General features: G+C 47.7%; 1 protein-coding gene across 1 annotated transcript in view; it reads left to right on the forward strand.

Moving 5' to 3' along the window:
- LOC140428214 (lysosome membrane protein 2-like) overlaps positions 1 to 15,704 on the forward strand; it is a 108,460-nt gene that overhangs the window by 27,922 nt on the left and 64,834 nt on the right. Inside the window, exons 4-6 of the mRNA XM_072514423.1 lie at positions 6,061 to 6,261; positions 12,247 to 12,338; positions 13,305 to 13,424. Of these exons, the coding sequence (XP_072370524.1) occupies positions 6,061 to 6,261; positions 12,247 to 12,338; positions 13,305 to 13,424 (413 nt within the window). The remainder of the gene's footprint in view (positions 1 to 6,060; positions 6,262 to 12,246; positions 12,339 to 13,304; positions 13,425 to 15,704) is intronic.

Genomic DNA, 15,704 nt, shown 5'->3' on the forward strand with positions numbered 1-15,704 from the left:
TGCAGCGAGTGATGCGCCACATGACGGAAGGGTGGCTCAAAGGGCAGTGCCCCCAGTTTTATAATGTGCGAGATGATCTTACCAACATAGACGGGGTCCTTATGAAATCAGACAGGATCGTTATTCCGCACAGCGTGCGCCAGATGATTCTTCATCAACTACACGAAGGCCACTTGGGCGTCGAAAAATGCAGACGAAGGGCCCGGGAGGCGGTATATTGGCCGGGTATTAATGAAGACATAGCCAACATGGTGCTCAACTGCACAACCTGTCAGAGGTTTCAGCCGGCGCAACCTCCGGAAACACTTCTACCACACGAGATGGTGACGTCCCCCTGGGCGAAGGTGGGTGTTGACCTATTTCACGCGCTCGGCAGAGATTACATCGTTATTATAGACTACTTCTCAAACTACCCGGAAGTCATGCCTCTCCATGATCTGACGTCGTCCGCAGTCATTGGGGCCTGCAAGGAAACATTTGCTCGCTATGGCATTCCAAGGACTGTCATGTCAGACAATGGACCCTGCTTCGCCAGCCGTGAATGGTCGTCCTTTGCCGCAGCATATGGTTTCACTCATGTGACATCCAGCCCTCGACATCCACAATCGAACGGGAAGGCTGAAAAGGGTGTCCACATCGCCAAGCGGCTCCTGTGCAAGGCGGCTGCTGCCGGATCGGACTTTAACCTTGCCTTGCTGGCCTATCGATCGGCCCCGCTATCCACGGGTCTCTCGCCAGCGCAGCTACTAATGGGTCGCTCCCTCAGGACGACGGTACCTTCCATCCTGGCACCAACAACAGACCATGAGACGGTTCTTCGGAACATGCAAATGCAGCGTGATCGCCAGAAAAGTCGGTACGACACACGAGCGACGGACCTGCCCCCCCTGCCATCCGGAGACAAAGTACGCGTCCATCAACCGTATGGTGGCTGGTCAGCACCGGCCGAAGTCCTCCGACAAGTGGCTCCCCGCTCGTTCCTGGTTCGCATGCCGGATGGTTCAGTGCGTCGCCGCAATCGGCGCGCCCTTCGCCGACTTCCACGCTCACAGCCACACAGTACGCACACGCCAGATCCTCAACAGGCTTCCGAGGATGACTTTGTGGAGCTGCCGCACATCACGCCCTTTCCATCGCCACCCGTGGCCATGCCTGCACAGCAGCCGGTGGTTCTTGATCCACCCTTGAGGCGGTCAACCCGAACTCGTCGCAAGCCCATTAGACTGGACTTATAATACCGTTCATATGTTTAACAAGTTGCACAATTTTACATGATAACTTGTTGTTGTTTATCGTTCCAGATGTCGTCTGACTGGACAACTGTTCAAGTTTTTTTTTCTTCTTCTCTCGTTCGCATTTATGTTATGTTATGGTACAACTTGGTTCATGTGACGCACCCGACATCGCCCCATGTACATAGTTCCGTCATATGCACATGCTGCACACGACACACACACACTCTTAGATGCACTCACGACACGATCATATTTATTACCACGTAGGCATATATCTTTGTAAAAAGGGGGGATGTCATGATATTCAAACACACACATCATGATGGACACACCAACAGGCAAATCAGAGCACACAACACCACAACCAATCACAGACAAGAACACCAACCACATAAAAAGCACGAGCACGACACCTGGTGGTCAGTAGGTCTGGGGACAAAGAAACAGAGAAGAGCTGTTACAACATCACAAGCAGGGAACCCCCACGTGCAGAGTGCAAAGACAAAACTGTACATAGTAAGTTTGAATAAAATAGCGTTGTACCATATACAACCGTGTTGGCTCATCTGTGTGTCAGAACACCCAACACCACAGCCTCCAGTGGTGGAGGCCGTTAGCGATTCCTGCCAGCCCCACACTGTGCCAGCAGGTGAGAGACATCCAGGAGCCGGGGGAATCAGGCTTCAAACATTTCTCACATATTTAAATGATGATTTAAATATGCAAATCTGATTCATGTCCAGTGAGGGGATGAACCAGATTACGTTAGCGGCAGTGGGCCAGGATCATTGTGCACTGATCCGAGCCCGGCGCGAACCTCGATTAGGGGATCTCCTGGTACTCTCCCAACTTAATGGGGATTGCTAACTATGCAAACCCAGCTGTGATTTTAAACCTCTATCCCCTTCTCTGACCTTACTAAAAAAACACAAGTCACTTTTTGAGTTGTCATTACTTTGGGTGGTCTGGGAATTTCTACTTTTTACTTTGCTTACAGTTGCAAATTTAATTGCCCCCAAATGAAAAGTCATCTTTAGTGAAACTAGTGTTTGAGTGCCGCTCCAACAACACTCAAGAAGCGACACCATTCAGATCAAAACAACTCTGCTTAATTGGCACCCCATTCACAAACAGTCACTTCCTTCATCACCGATGCACAGTAGCAGCTGTGTGTCCCATCTACAAGATGCATTGCAGCAGCTCACCAAGCTTTCTGAGACAGAACCTTCCAAACCCACGACCGCGACCATCCAGAAGGACAAAGGCAGCAGATACCTGGGAACCCCACCACCTGGAGGTTCCCCTCCAAGTCACTCACCATCCTCTCTTGGAAATTTATCACCGTTCCTTCACTGTTGCTGGGTCAAAATCCTGGAACTCCTTCCCTAACAGCACAGTGGGTGTACCTACACCTCAGCGACTGCAGCGGTTCAAGAAGGCAGCTCACCACCACTTTCTCAAGGGCAATTAGGAATGGGCAATAAATGCTGGTTCAGCCAGCAAAATCCACATCCCATGAAAGAATTTAAAAAAATGTTTGAATGGGTACATGATCCAGAAGAACATACGAAACAGGAGCCTGCTCCATCTATCGACAAGGTTATCCACCCTAACCATGCCCACATGTTCTGGGCATGTCCGAAGCATAAGGATTTTGGCAGGGGTTTGCAGATGTTATGTCCACGGTGTTAAAAACAAGGGTGGCACTGAGTCCAGAGGTGGCGATTTTCAGGGTGTCGGAAGACCTGGGAATCCAGGAGGAGAAAGAGGCAGACGTTCTGGCCTTTGCTTTCATGGTAGCCCGGAGATGGATACTATTAGCTTGGAGGGACCCAAAGCCCCCGAAGTCGCAGACCTGGCTATCGGACATCGCTAGCTTTCTCTGTTTGGAAAAAATCAAGTTTGCCTTGAGAGGGTCACTGTTAGGGTTCACCCGGAGGTGGCAACCGTTCGTCGACTTCTTTGCGGAAAATTAGTCGTCAGTAGAAGGGGGGATTTAGTTTAGCTTAAAGTAGGGGGTTAATAAAGGTGGGACATGTAAAGGAGGGAGACGGCTTTTGCACTATGTTTATAGTTTCATGTAAATTGTTTATTGTGTTGTTGTTACAATACCAAAAAATACCTCAATAAAATGTTTATTAAAAAAAAATGTATCCACCCTATCCCTCAGTTCCCTTATTGTTTAAAAATCTATCAATCTTATTCTTGAATGAGATTGACTGAGCTCTGACTGAGCTTCCACAGCCCTCTTGGGTAGAGAATTTTAAAGATTCACTACCCTCAGAGTGAAGGCATTAAACAAAGAACAAAGAACAAAGAAAATTACAGCGCAGGAACAGGCCCTTCGGCCCTCCCAGCCTGCGCCGATCCAGATCCTTTATCTAAACCTGTCACCTATTTTCCAAGGATCTACTTCCCTCTGTTCCCCGCCCGTTCATATATCTGTCTCATCTCAGTCCTAAATGCCTATCCCCTCACCCTGAGACGATGGCATCTTGTTCTAGACTCTTAGCCCTCGCAAAACCATTATTGACAGAAAGACCCCTCTCTATTAACCATCAGTGGGAGACTATCAGCTTTCAGCACCCAGGTCCCTCCACCACTGGGAAGTGGACCCAACACTTTCATTTTCTCTTATTGTCTTGGACTTATTTGTGTCATTACTGTTCATTTGGGTCACACTGTTTTCAAGTGGGGGCAGGGGGGAGCGGGGCATTTGGTATTTTAACGTTATATAAAGGCTACAATTAGTAAATGCAATCCTTATTTAATGGATGGGTTGGCAAGGTTAGAACATAGAACATAGAAAATACAGCACAGAACAGGCCCTTCGGCCCACGATGTTGTGCCGAACCTTTGTCCTAGATTAATCATAGATTATCATTGAATTTACAGTGCAGAAGGAGGCCATTCGGCCCTTTGAGTCTGCACCGGCTCTTGGAAAGAGCCCCCTACCCAAACTCAACACCTCCACCCAACACCAAGGGCAATTTTGGACACTAAGGGCAATTTATCATGGCCAATCCACCTAACCTGCACATCTTTGGACTGTGGGAGGAAACCGGAGCACCCGGAGGAAACACACACAGACACGGGGAGGATGTGCGGACTCCGCACAGACAGTGATCCAAGCCGGAATCGAACCTGGGACCTTGGAGCTGTGAAGCAATTGTGCTATCCACAATGCTACCGTGCTGCCCTTAAGAACAAATAAATCTACACTATATCATTTTACCGTAATCCATGTACCTATCCAATAGCTGCTTGAAGGTCCCTAATGTTTCTGACTCAACTACTTCCACAGGCAGTGCATTCCATGCCCCCACTACTCTCTGAGTAAAGAACCTACCTCTGATATCCCTCCTATATCTTCCACCTTTCACCTTAAATTTATGTCCCCTCGTAATGGTTTGTTCCACCCGGGGAAAAAGTCTCTGACTGTCTACTCTATCTATTCCCCTGATCATCTTATAAACCTCTATCAAGTCGCCCCTCATCCTTCTCCGTTCTAATGAGAAAAGGCCGAGCACCCTCAACCTTTCCTCGTAAGACCTACTCTCCATTCCAGGCAACATCCTGGTAAATCTCCTTTGCACCTTTTCCAAAGCTTCCACATCCTTCCTAAAATGAGGCGACCAGAACTGTACACAGTACTCCAAATGTGGCCTTACCAAAGTTTTGTACAGCTGCATCATCACCTCACGGCTCTTAAATTCAATCCCTCTGTTAATGAACGCGAGCACACCATAAGCCTTCTTCACAGCTCTATCCACTTGAGTGGCAACTTTCAAAGATGAATGAACATAGACCCCAAGATCTCTCTGCTCCTCCACATTGCCAAGAACTCTACCGTTAACCGTGTATTCCACATTCATATTTGTCCTTCCAAAATGGACAACCTCACACTTTTCAGGGTTAAACTCCATCTGCCACTTCTCAGCCCAGCTCTGCATCCTATCTATGTCTCTTTGCAGCCGACAACAGCCCTCCTTACTATCCACAACTCCACCAATCTTCGTATCGTCTGCAAATTTACTGACCCACCCTTCAACTCCCTCATCCAAGTCATTAATGAAAATCACAAACAGCAGAGGACCCAGAACTGATCCCTGCGGTACGCCACTGGTAACTGGGATCCAGGCTGAATATTTGCCATCCACCACCACTCTCTGACTTCTATCGGTTAGCCAGTTCGTTATCCAACTGGCCAAATTTCCCACTTTCCCATGCCTCCTTACTTTCTGCAGAAGCCTACCATGGGGAACCTTATCAAATACCTTACTAAAATCCATGTACACTACATCCACTGCTTTACCTTCATCCACATGCTTGGTCACCTCCTCAAATAATTCAATAAGACTTGTAAGGCAAGACCTACCCCTCACAAATCCGTGCTGACTATCCCTAATCAAGCAGTGTCTTTCCAAATGCTCAGAAATCCTATCCTTCAGTACCCTTTCCATTACTTTGCCTACCACCGAAGTAAGACTAACAAAAAACTAACAAAAACTAACTGGGGTTAGTTTTTGAGTATTGAGATTGCCCAGTAATGGACTGTGTAACATTGTTTTGACACTGCTTTCTACCCATTACTCAGTATGTGGTTTATTCACTGTGATAAATCCTGGCTGAATTAACACTCACTTTACCATTTGATAAGGTGACATTAAAACCACTGCTGTTTTTTTTAATCAATTTTTAAATACTTTCTTTTTCCGACACTTGTGATTGTTGGTTTCTAATGGGGGTTCAACGTGCATTAGCTTTGGCAAGGCTTTGTTTGTGAGAAGGAGACTGATATTTCTCATTTAATTTCCTTTCCCAGACTCTGCTGCAAATGCTCAAGCACAGTGGGATGGCCAAGAAAGTCATTGCATCAACGTTATTTGCCTTGAAGAGAAACACACTGTTCCAGACCCGCAGTGTGAATGACTGGCTGTGGGGTTATGAGGATCCTGTGCTGAAATTCGGTCACCAACTGTTGCCAAGCATTTTCCCGAGTAGCCAATTCGGATTTTTTTATCAAGTGAGTAACCTGTGCATTGGAATGGGGTTCAAACAGCATCCCCCCCTCCCCGCAGAATGATGTTTCTGCATGTTACCTTTGAATAAAATCCATCTTTTACAGAGTCTAGAACTCACTGCCTGAAAGGGCGGTGGAGGCAAAGGTCCTCAAACATTTAAGAAGTATTTAGATGGTCATTTGCGATGCTAATGGCGTACAGGCAATGGGCCAAGTTCTGGAAAAGGGGATTAGAATACTGAGGTGGTTGTTTTTGACTGGCGCAGACATGATGGGCTGAAGGGCCTTTTCTGTGCTGTAAACCTCTGTGATGCTAAATGACCAAACACTAACTGGTTCCTATTTGAGTTTCATTTTAACACTTACTTTTGATTGTAATTTTTCTCAACAATTACCATTCATCCAGCACTTTTAAGAATGACAAATGTCCCAAGGCTTTGCTCAACCTGCTTCACAAGAACACCAGAAATAGGGGCAGGAGTAGACCATGTGGCCCATTGAGCCATGTCCACCTCTCAATCTGATCATGGCTGATCTTGGGCTTCAACTCCTCATTCCCCTGGGACTCCGGTGGCGCAATATAAGGGGAAGTGCCACGTGATAGTGAGATGAGGAATAGGGAGAGAGAGCATTTAAACACGTGGCTACAGGGATGGTGCAGGCGGGAGGGATTCAGATTTTTGGATAACTGGGGCTCTTTCTGGGGAAGGTGGGACCTCTACAGACAGGATGGTCTACATCTGAACCTGAGGGGCACAAATATCCTGGGGGGGAGATTTGTTAGTGCTCTTTGGGGGGGTTTAAACTAATGCAGCAGGGGCATGGGAACCTGGATTGTAGTTTTAGGGTAAGGGAGAATGAGAGTATAGAGGTCAGGAGCACAGATTTGACGTCGCAGGAGGGGGCCAGTGTTCAGGTAGGTGGTTTGAAGTGTGTCTACTTCAATGCCAGGAGTATACGAAACAAGGTAGGGGAACTGGCAGCATGGGTTGGTACCTGGGACTTCGATGTTGTGGCCATTTCGGAGACATGGATAGAGCAGGGACAGGAATGGATGTTGCAGGTTCCGGGGTTTAGGTGTTTTAGTAAGCTCAGAGAAGGAGGCAAAAGAGGGGGAGGTGTGGCGCTGCTAGTCAAGAGCAGTATTACGGTGGCGGAGAGGATGCTAGATGGGGACTCTTCTTCCGAGGTAGTATGGGCTGAAGTTAGAAACAGGAAAGGAGAGGTCACCCTGTTGGGAGTTTTTTATAGGCCTCCTAATAGTTCTAGGGATGTAGAGGAAAGGATGGCGAAGATGATTCTGGATATGAGCGAAAGTAACAGGGTAGTTATTATGGGAGACTTTAACTTTCCAAATATTGACTGGAAAAGATGTAGTTCGAGTACAATAGATGGGTCGTTTTTTGTACAGTGTGTGCAGGAGGGTTTCCTGAAACAATATGTTGACAGGCCAACAAGAGGCGAGGCCACGTTGGATTTGGTTTTGGGTAATGAACCAGGCCAGGTGTTGGATTTGGAGGTAGGAGAGCACTTTGGGGACAGTGACCACAATTCGGTGACGTTTACGTTAATGATGGAAAGGGATAAGTATACACCGCAGGGCAAGAGTTATAGCTGGGGGAAGGGCAATTATGATGCCATTAGACGTGACTTGGGGGGATAAGGTGGAGAAGTAGGCTGCAAGTGTTGGGCACACTGGATAAGTGGGGCTTGTTCAAGGATCAGCTACTGCGTGTTCTTGATAAGTATGTACCGGTCAGACAGGGAGGAAGGCGTCGAGCGAGGGAACCGTGGTTTACCAAGGAAGTGGAATCTCTTGTTAAGAGGAAGAAGGAGGCCTATGTGAAGATGAAGTGTGAAGTTTCGGTTGGGGCGATGGATAGTTACAAGGTAGAGAGGAAGGATCTAAAGAGAGAGCTAAGACGAGCAAGGAGGGGACATGAGAAGTATTTGGCAGGAAGGATCAAGGAAAACCCAAAAGCTTTCTATAGGTATGTCAGGAATAAGCGAATGACTAGGGAAAGAGTAGGACCAGTCAAGGACAGGGATGGGAAATTGTGTGTGGAGTCTGAAGAGATAGGCGAGATACTAAATGAATATTTTTCGTCAGTATTCACTCAGGAAAAAGATAATGTTGTGGAGGAGAATGCTGAGCCCCAGGCTAATAGAATAGATGGCATTGAGGTACGTAGGGAAGAGGTGTTGGCAATTCTGGACAGGCTGAAAATAGATAAGTCCCCGGGACCTGATGGGATTTATCCTAGGATTCTCTGGGAGGCCAGGGAAGAGATTGCTGGACCTTTGGCTTTGATTTTTATGTCATCATTGGCTACAGGAATAGTGCCAGAGGACTGGAGGACAGCAAATGTGGTCCCTTTGTTCAAAAAGGGGAGCAGAGACAACCCCGGCAACTATAGACCGGTGAGCCTCACGTCTGTAGTGGGTAAAGTCTTGGAGGGGATTATAAGAGACAAGATTTATAATCATCTAGATAGGAATAATATGATCAGGGATAGTCAGCATGGCTTTGTGAAGGGTAGGTCATGCCTCACAAACCTTATTGAGTTCTTTGAGAAGGTGACTGAACAGGTAGACGAGGGTAGAGCAGTTGATGTGGTGTATATGGATTTCAGCAAAGCGTTTGATAAGGTTCCCCACGGTAGCCTATTGCAAAAAATACGGAGGCTGGGGATTGAGGGTGATTTAGAGATGTGGATCAGAAATTGGCTAGCTGAAAGAAGACCGAGGGTGGTGGTTGATGGGAAATGTTCAGAATGGAGTACAGTCACAAGTGGAGTACCACAAGGATCTGTTCTGGGGCCGTTGCTGTTTGTCATTTTTATCAATGACCTAGAGGAAGGCGCAGAAGGGTGGGTGAGTAAATTTGCAGACGATACTAAAGTCGGTGGTGTTGTCGATAGTGTGGAAGGATGTAGCAGGTTACAGAGGGATATAGATAAGCTGCAGAGCTGGGCTGAGAGGTGGCAAATGGAGTTTAATGTAGAGAAGTGTGAGGTGATTCACTTTGGAAGGAATAACAGGAATGCGGAATATTTGGCTAATGGTAAAGTTCTTGAAAGTGTGGATGAGCAGAGGGATCTAGGTGTCCATGTACATAGATCCCTGAAAGTTACCACCCAGGTTGATAGGGTTGTGAAGAAGGCCTATGGAGTGTTGGCCTTTATTGGTAGAGGGATTGAGTTCCGGAGTCGAGAGGTCATGTTGCAGCTGTACAGAACTCTGGTACGGCCGCATTTGGAGTATTGCGTACAGTTCTGGTCACCGCATTATAGGAAGGACGTGGAGGCTTTGGAGCGGGTGCAGAGGAGATTTACCAGGATGTTGCCTGGTATGGAGGGAAAATCTTATGAGGAAAGGCTGATGGACTTGAGGTTGTTTTCGTTGGAGAGAAGAAGGTTAAGAGGAGACTTAATAGAGGCATACAAAATGATCAGGGGGTTGGATAGGGTGGACAGTGAGAGCCTTCTCCCGCGGATGGATATGGCTGGCATGAGGGGACATAACTTTAAACTGAGGGGTAATAGATATAGGACAGAGGTCAGAGGTAGGTTCTTTGCGCAAAGAGTAGTGAGGCCGTGGAATGCCCTACCTGCTACAGTAGTGAACTCGCCAACATTGAGGGCATTTAAAAGTTTATTGGATAAACATATGGATGATAATGGCATAGTGTAGGTTAGATGGCTTTTGTTTCGGTGCAACATCGTGGGCCGAAGGGCCTGTACTGCGCTGTATTGTTCTATGTTCTATGTTCTATGTTCTTCCGCGCCTGCCCCTTTAGCCCTACGCCATGTTGCGTCGGGGCTGGTGCGGAGAAGGGTGCCACTGCGCATGAGCGGACCCCGCGGCGCCCAGTTGACGCCGGGGTTCAGTAGCTGGAGCGGCGTGTGTCACTCTAGTGCCGTGCTGGTCACCTGTAGGGGCCAGAATTGCTGATCCTGAGGCCACGTTGACACCGTCGGGAAACGCGACGGCGTCAACACTTTGCCTCAGGATCACAGAATCCCGCCCAAAGTATTTCATTTTATTGTTAAGCATTAGATAACTAGTAATTGTAGGCTGTATTTCAGTGATGTTAAGGTATTCTAATACTGTGTTAATAATAAAGTTTGTTTTAATATACCAGATCCCTACCTTTGCATGGAACAAAGTATCCTTTCCTCACAGTTTTGCAAATTTAAAAAAAGTGATTGGGGTTCCTGTCCGATATCCAAGCAAATGTTGGGGTCTGTGCCAGGATCGTAATACTGGCACGATGAGCACGGTTGGGGGGTGGGAGGTTGGGGGGGGGCTAGAGGGGGCGGGGGGAGGGGGGAGACCAAGGCTTTCAGGGCGACGGCAGCTTCTGGGGCTCCGGCCACTCCACTAACGGCCGAGGTGCTTTTGAGTACCTTGGCGAAAAAATTTGATAAACACTGGTGAATTTTGTGGGAGGACCTCCCGAAATAGATGGAAGAGACCTTGGCCCCATCCAAGCGGCTATGGAAAAGACCAACGAAACCGTGAAAGCCCATGGAGCCACGATAAAAGATATGGAAGTGGCCCTTTTGAGACACAGTGATCAATTCTCTTCACTCGATCATAGAATCCCAACAGTGCAAAAGGAGGTGGTTCAGCCCAATGAGCCTGCACTGACCCTCTGAAAGAGGGTCGTCTGGTCACAGTCAGAAAATCATGTATAATTTGCAATCCAGGAACAGGCCATTCAGCTGAGATGATGGTTTGCTGGTGTTTATAGTACAGTGCGGGTTCAATCCTTGTACCGGTCGAGGTTATTCATGAAGGCCTCACCTCCTCAACCTTGCCCCTCACCTGAGGTGTGGTGATCCTCAGGTTAAATCACAACCAACAAAGAACAAAGAGAACAAAGAAAATTACAGCACAGGAACAGGACCTTTGGCCCTCCAAGCCTGCACCAACCATGCTGCACCAAACAGGAAGGCAGATTACTACCTGAATGGTTGTAAATTGGGCGAGGGGAATGTGCAGCGGGACCTGGGTGTCCCTGTGCGCCAGTCACTGGAGGTAAGCATGCAGGTGTAGCAGGCGGTAAAGAAGGCTAATGTTATGTTGGCCTTCATTGCGAGAGGTTTCGAGTATAGAAGCAGGGATATGTTGCTGCAATTGTACAGTGCCTTGGTAAGGCCACACTTGGAGTATTATGTGCAGTTTTGGTCTCCTTCTCTGAGGAAGGATGTTCTTGCTCTCGAGGGAGTGCAGCGAAGGTTTACCAGACTGATTCCAGGGATGGTGGGACTGTCATATGAGGAGAGATTGACTAGGTTGGGATTGTTCTTGCTGGAGTTCAGAAGAATGTCGGGCGATCTCATAGAGACTTATAAAATTCTAACAGGACTAGACAGGGTAGATGCAGGGAAGATGTTAGCAATGATGGGTGTGTCCAGAACCAGGGGGTAACAGTCTGAGGTTTCAGGGTAAACCATTTCGGACAGAGATAAGGAGACACTTCTTCACACAAAGACTGGTGAACCTGTGGAATTCATTACCACTGGAAGTAGTTAATGCTAAAACTTTGAATATATTCAAGAGGCACTTGGGGAGAATGGGATCAAAGGCTATGGAGAGAAAGCAGGATTAGGGTATTGAGTTGGATGATCAGAATCTGATGAATGGCAGAGCTGGCTCGAAGGCCCAAAAGGCCTGCTCCTGCTCCTATCATCTGTGTATCTATGTATCTATGTATGTACCTTAAACCTTTGTCCCCTAGTAATTGACTCTTCCACCCTGGGAAACAGCTTCTGACTATTCACTCTGTCCATGGCCCTCATAATCTTGTAGAATTCTATCAGGTCGCCCCACAATCTTTGTTGCTCCAGTGCGAACAAACCAAGTTTCTCCAACCTCTCCTCATAGCTAATGCCTTCCATACCAGGCAACAGAGGAGAGATATAACTAGCGAGGTTCAGCGAAACCAGTCACATTCTACAACAGCATTTAATATCATTTCAGATGAATGGAACAGAAAATGGAGAATATTTATTCAACACAGGACAAAATGACTACATGAAATTCACTGAAATAATAACGTGGAATGGACAGAAGTGAGTAACTATTCATTATTACAATCGTCAAAGCTAAAATCTTATCTTGATTCAAGATGAATGAACTGTGGGTGGATAGTCTATGCAATATTTGACGTACAATAGATTCTTGTAGCCATTTGCCTCAAGGTATTATACTGCTGTTAACAAAATGCTAACACCATTACCTTGCAAACTTGTATTTGTAGAATACCTTTTATGATCTCAGGATTTCTCAAAGTGCAGGCATCCCCTGGGAGGCAACCATGATTGCCGTTCTGCCTGGTCCCCGTTTGTGGAGACCAGCGCTGAACGGCACTCACCCAAGGTCTCCGAGACCAAGGGGTTAGATCCCAACACCTCAGGTAGGTCATGGGAAAGCTTATTAGAGACAAGCTGTCTCAGTCTTATAAGCAGATTTGCAAAATAGTAATCCCGCCTACAATGGGGATTCATTTCGCAATGTTTCACAATATCCCGTTAGATCTCGCATGGCGAACCAGGTAGATCCTGGAAGAAGGATATGCCGGCATCTACTGGCCGTGACGTCTTTCGGATGCAATGCAGGTGATAGATTGTGCCCTAATATCCTCCCCGAAAGTGAGTTTGGAATCAACAGGCCATTTCATTGGGTGTAGTGTATGCACCGAGGATGCAAAGCATCTTTTCATGATCACAAGATGCCTCAAAGGTCTTTACCAGCAGCGGCATCCTCTGAGAATGTTGTGAGATGCCCCTCATTTCTTGGACATGGCAAGAAGGTGTCCTTCTGTTTTTGAGGTTAAAGCGTGTTGGTGGATTTGTTTGGAGGAACTTTAGACCTGGATGGGCCCTAAATACTATCTGGGTGTGCTTCATGTTAACACTTGATGCAGTACAACACTCTCCCAATGTGTAGTAAAAATGTCCCAGGCCTTCGCCCAGAGAGAATTAGTCAAGACAAATCACTGAATGAATGACACATATTGAATATTTTCTTTTGAACAGATCTCTAAACTGGTGGGCATCCAATTTTTGCAACATGATAAATGGAACTGATGGAGCGAGCTTCCACCCATTAATCAAAAAGAATGAAAAGCTTTACATCTTTGCACCTGATATTTGCAGGTAATTGCACAAGGGAAGGTAAGGAATGTGTACGAGTCAAGTTTCTATAGGATGCACGGTGTGTATGTGGCAGGTTTCTATACAATGAGTGGTGTGCACAAGTCAGGCTTTTATAGGATGAGATGTGTGTATGAGTCGGGTTTCTATAAGATGAGTGGTATATACGAGTCAGGTTTTTGTAGAATGAGATGTGAGTATGAGTCGGGTCTCTATAGGATGAGCAGTGTGTACGAGTCATGTTTCTATCGGATGAGGGGTGTATATGGGTCAGGTTTCCATATGACGAGCAGTGTGTATGGGTCAAGTTTCCATAGGTTGAGCAGTATGTATGAGTGGGGTTTCTTTTGGATGCGCAGCGTGTATGAGTCAGGTTTCCATAGGATGAGCAGTGTGTTTTTATAGGAGCAGTATGTGAGTGAGGTTTCCATCGGTTGAGCAGTGTGTATGAGTTGGGTTTCTATAGGATGAGCACCATGTAGTGACGAGGTGTCCATAGGATGATCAGTATGAATGAGTGGGGTTTCTATAGGATGAACAGTGTGGATGGGTCAGGTTTCCATAGGATGTGGAGTGTGTATGAGTTGGGTTTCTACAGGATGGGGAGTGTGTACGACTCAGGTGTCCAGAGGGTGAGCAGTGTGTACGAGTTGGGTTTCTATAGCATAAGCAGTGTGTATGAGTCAGATTTCTCTCGGGTGAGGAATGTGTACATGTAAGTCCTCCAGAGGGTTAGGAGCATGTTTGTGTTGGGTTTCTATAGGATGGGAAGTGTGTATAAGTCAGGTTTCTCTAGGGTGAGGAGTGAATACAAGTCAGGTTTCTATCGAGTGAGGAACGTGTACAAATTGTGTTTCTGTAGAGTGAAGAGTATGCACAAGTCATGTTTTTGAAGGATGAAGTCCATGCACAAATTAGGTTTTTATAGGGTGAGGGATATGTACAATAACGTTTCCATAGGGTAAAGTGTGTGTATAATCAGTTTTCCACAGGATGAAGAGTGTGTACATATCAGGTTTCTATAGGGTAAGGGATGTGTACAATTGAGTTTTCTACAGGGTGAGTAATGTATACAGATCAGGGTCGGGATTCTCCCCTACCCGGCGGGACGGGGGTCCCGGCGGGATGGTGTATCGTGAACCACTCCGGCATTGGGCAGCCCCAAAGGTGGCTTTCTCCACACGTTTAGGAGCCAAGCCCTCGCCTTTAGGGGCTAGGCCCGCGCCTGAGTGGTTGCCGCCCCGCCAGCTGGCGTGGAAGGCCTTTCGCGCCACGCCAGCCGGGGCCGAAGGGACTCCGCCGGCTGGCGGAAGTCCGCGCATGCGCGGGAGCATCAGCGGCTGCTGACGTCATCCCCGCGCATACGCAGGTGGGGGTCACCCCGCGTCGGCCATCGCGGAGGCTGTGGCCGATGCAGAGGGGAAAGAGTGCCCCACGGCACAGGCCCACTCGCAGATCGGTGGGCCCTGATCGCGGGCCAGGACACCGTGGGGGCACCTCCCGGGGCCAGATCGCACCACGCCCCAGGACCCCGGAGCCCACTCGTGCCACCTGGTCCCGCCGGTAAGGGAGGTGGTTTGATTCACGTCGGCAGGACTGGCATTACAGCAGCGGGACTTCGGCCCATCGCGGGCCGGAGAATCGCCGGGGGGACCGGCGCGGCGCAATTCCCGCCCCCGCCGAATCTCCAGTGCCGGAGAATTCGCCGGCCGGCCGGGGCGGGATTCACGCCGCCCCCGGCGATTCTCCGACCCGGCGGGGGTCGGAGAATCACGCCCCAGATTTCTGTAGTGTTCGGGGTGTGTACATGTCGGGTCTCCATTGGGTGAGGAGTGTGTACAAATTGAGGTTCTACAGGGTGAGGAGTGTGCACAAGCTCGGTTTCTATAGGGTGACAACTGTGTACAAATCAGGTTTCTGTAGGGTGAGGCATATGTACTGTAGTGATCAGCATATCTGTGTGCATGTAAAGGGTTAATAAACACAAGTAACAGCTAGATAGGCACTAGATGTTTAATATTTTTAAGATAAAGATCGATAGTTTTTTGAAGAATAAAGGGATTAAGGGTTATGGTTTTCGAGCCGGAAAGTGGAGCTGAGTCCAAAAAAGATCAGCCATGATCTCATTGAATGGCGGAGCAGGCTCGAGGGGCCCGATGACCTACTCCTGCTCCTAGTTCGTATGTTCTTATGTAGATGGCAGCACTAGAGTTGGGTATAAAAGATAAACTCAAGGAGAGTTTCCGCCTCTTTGTGTTTGAAGTGACTAGTGACCAGAGGAAG

The sequence above is a fragment of the Scyliorhinus torazame genome, chromosome 8 (assembly GCF_047496885.1).
Source record: "Scyliorhinus torazame isolate Kashiwa2021f chromosome 8, sScyTor2.1, whole genome shotgun sequence".
Lineage (NCBI taxonomy): Eukaryota > Metazoa > Chordata > Chondrichthyes > Carcharhiniformes > Scyliorhinidae > Scyliorhinus > Scyliorhinus torazame.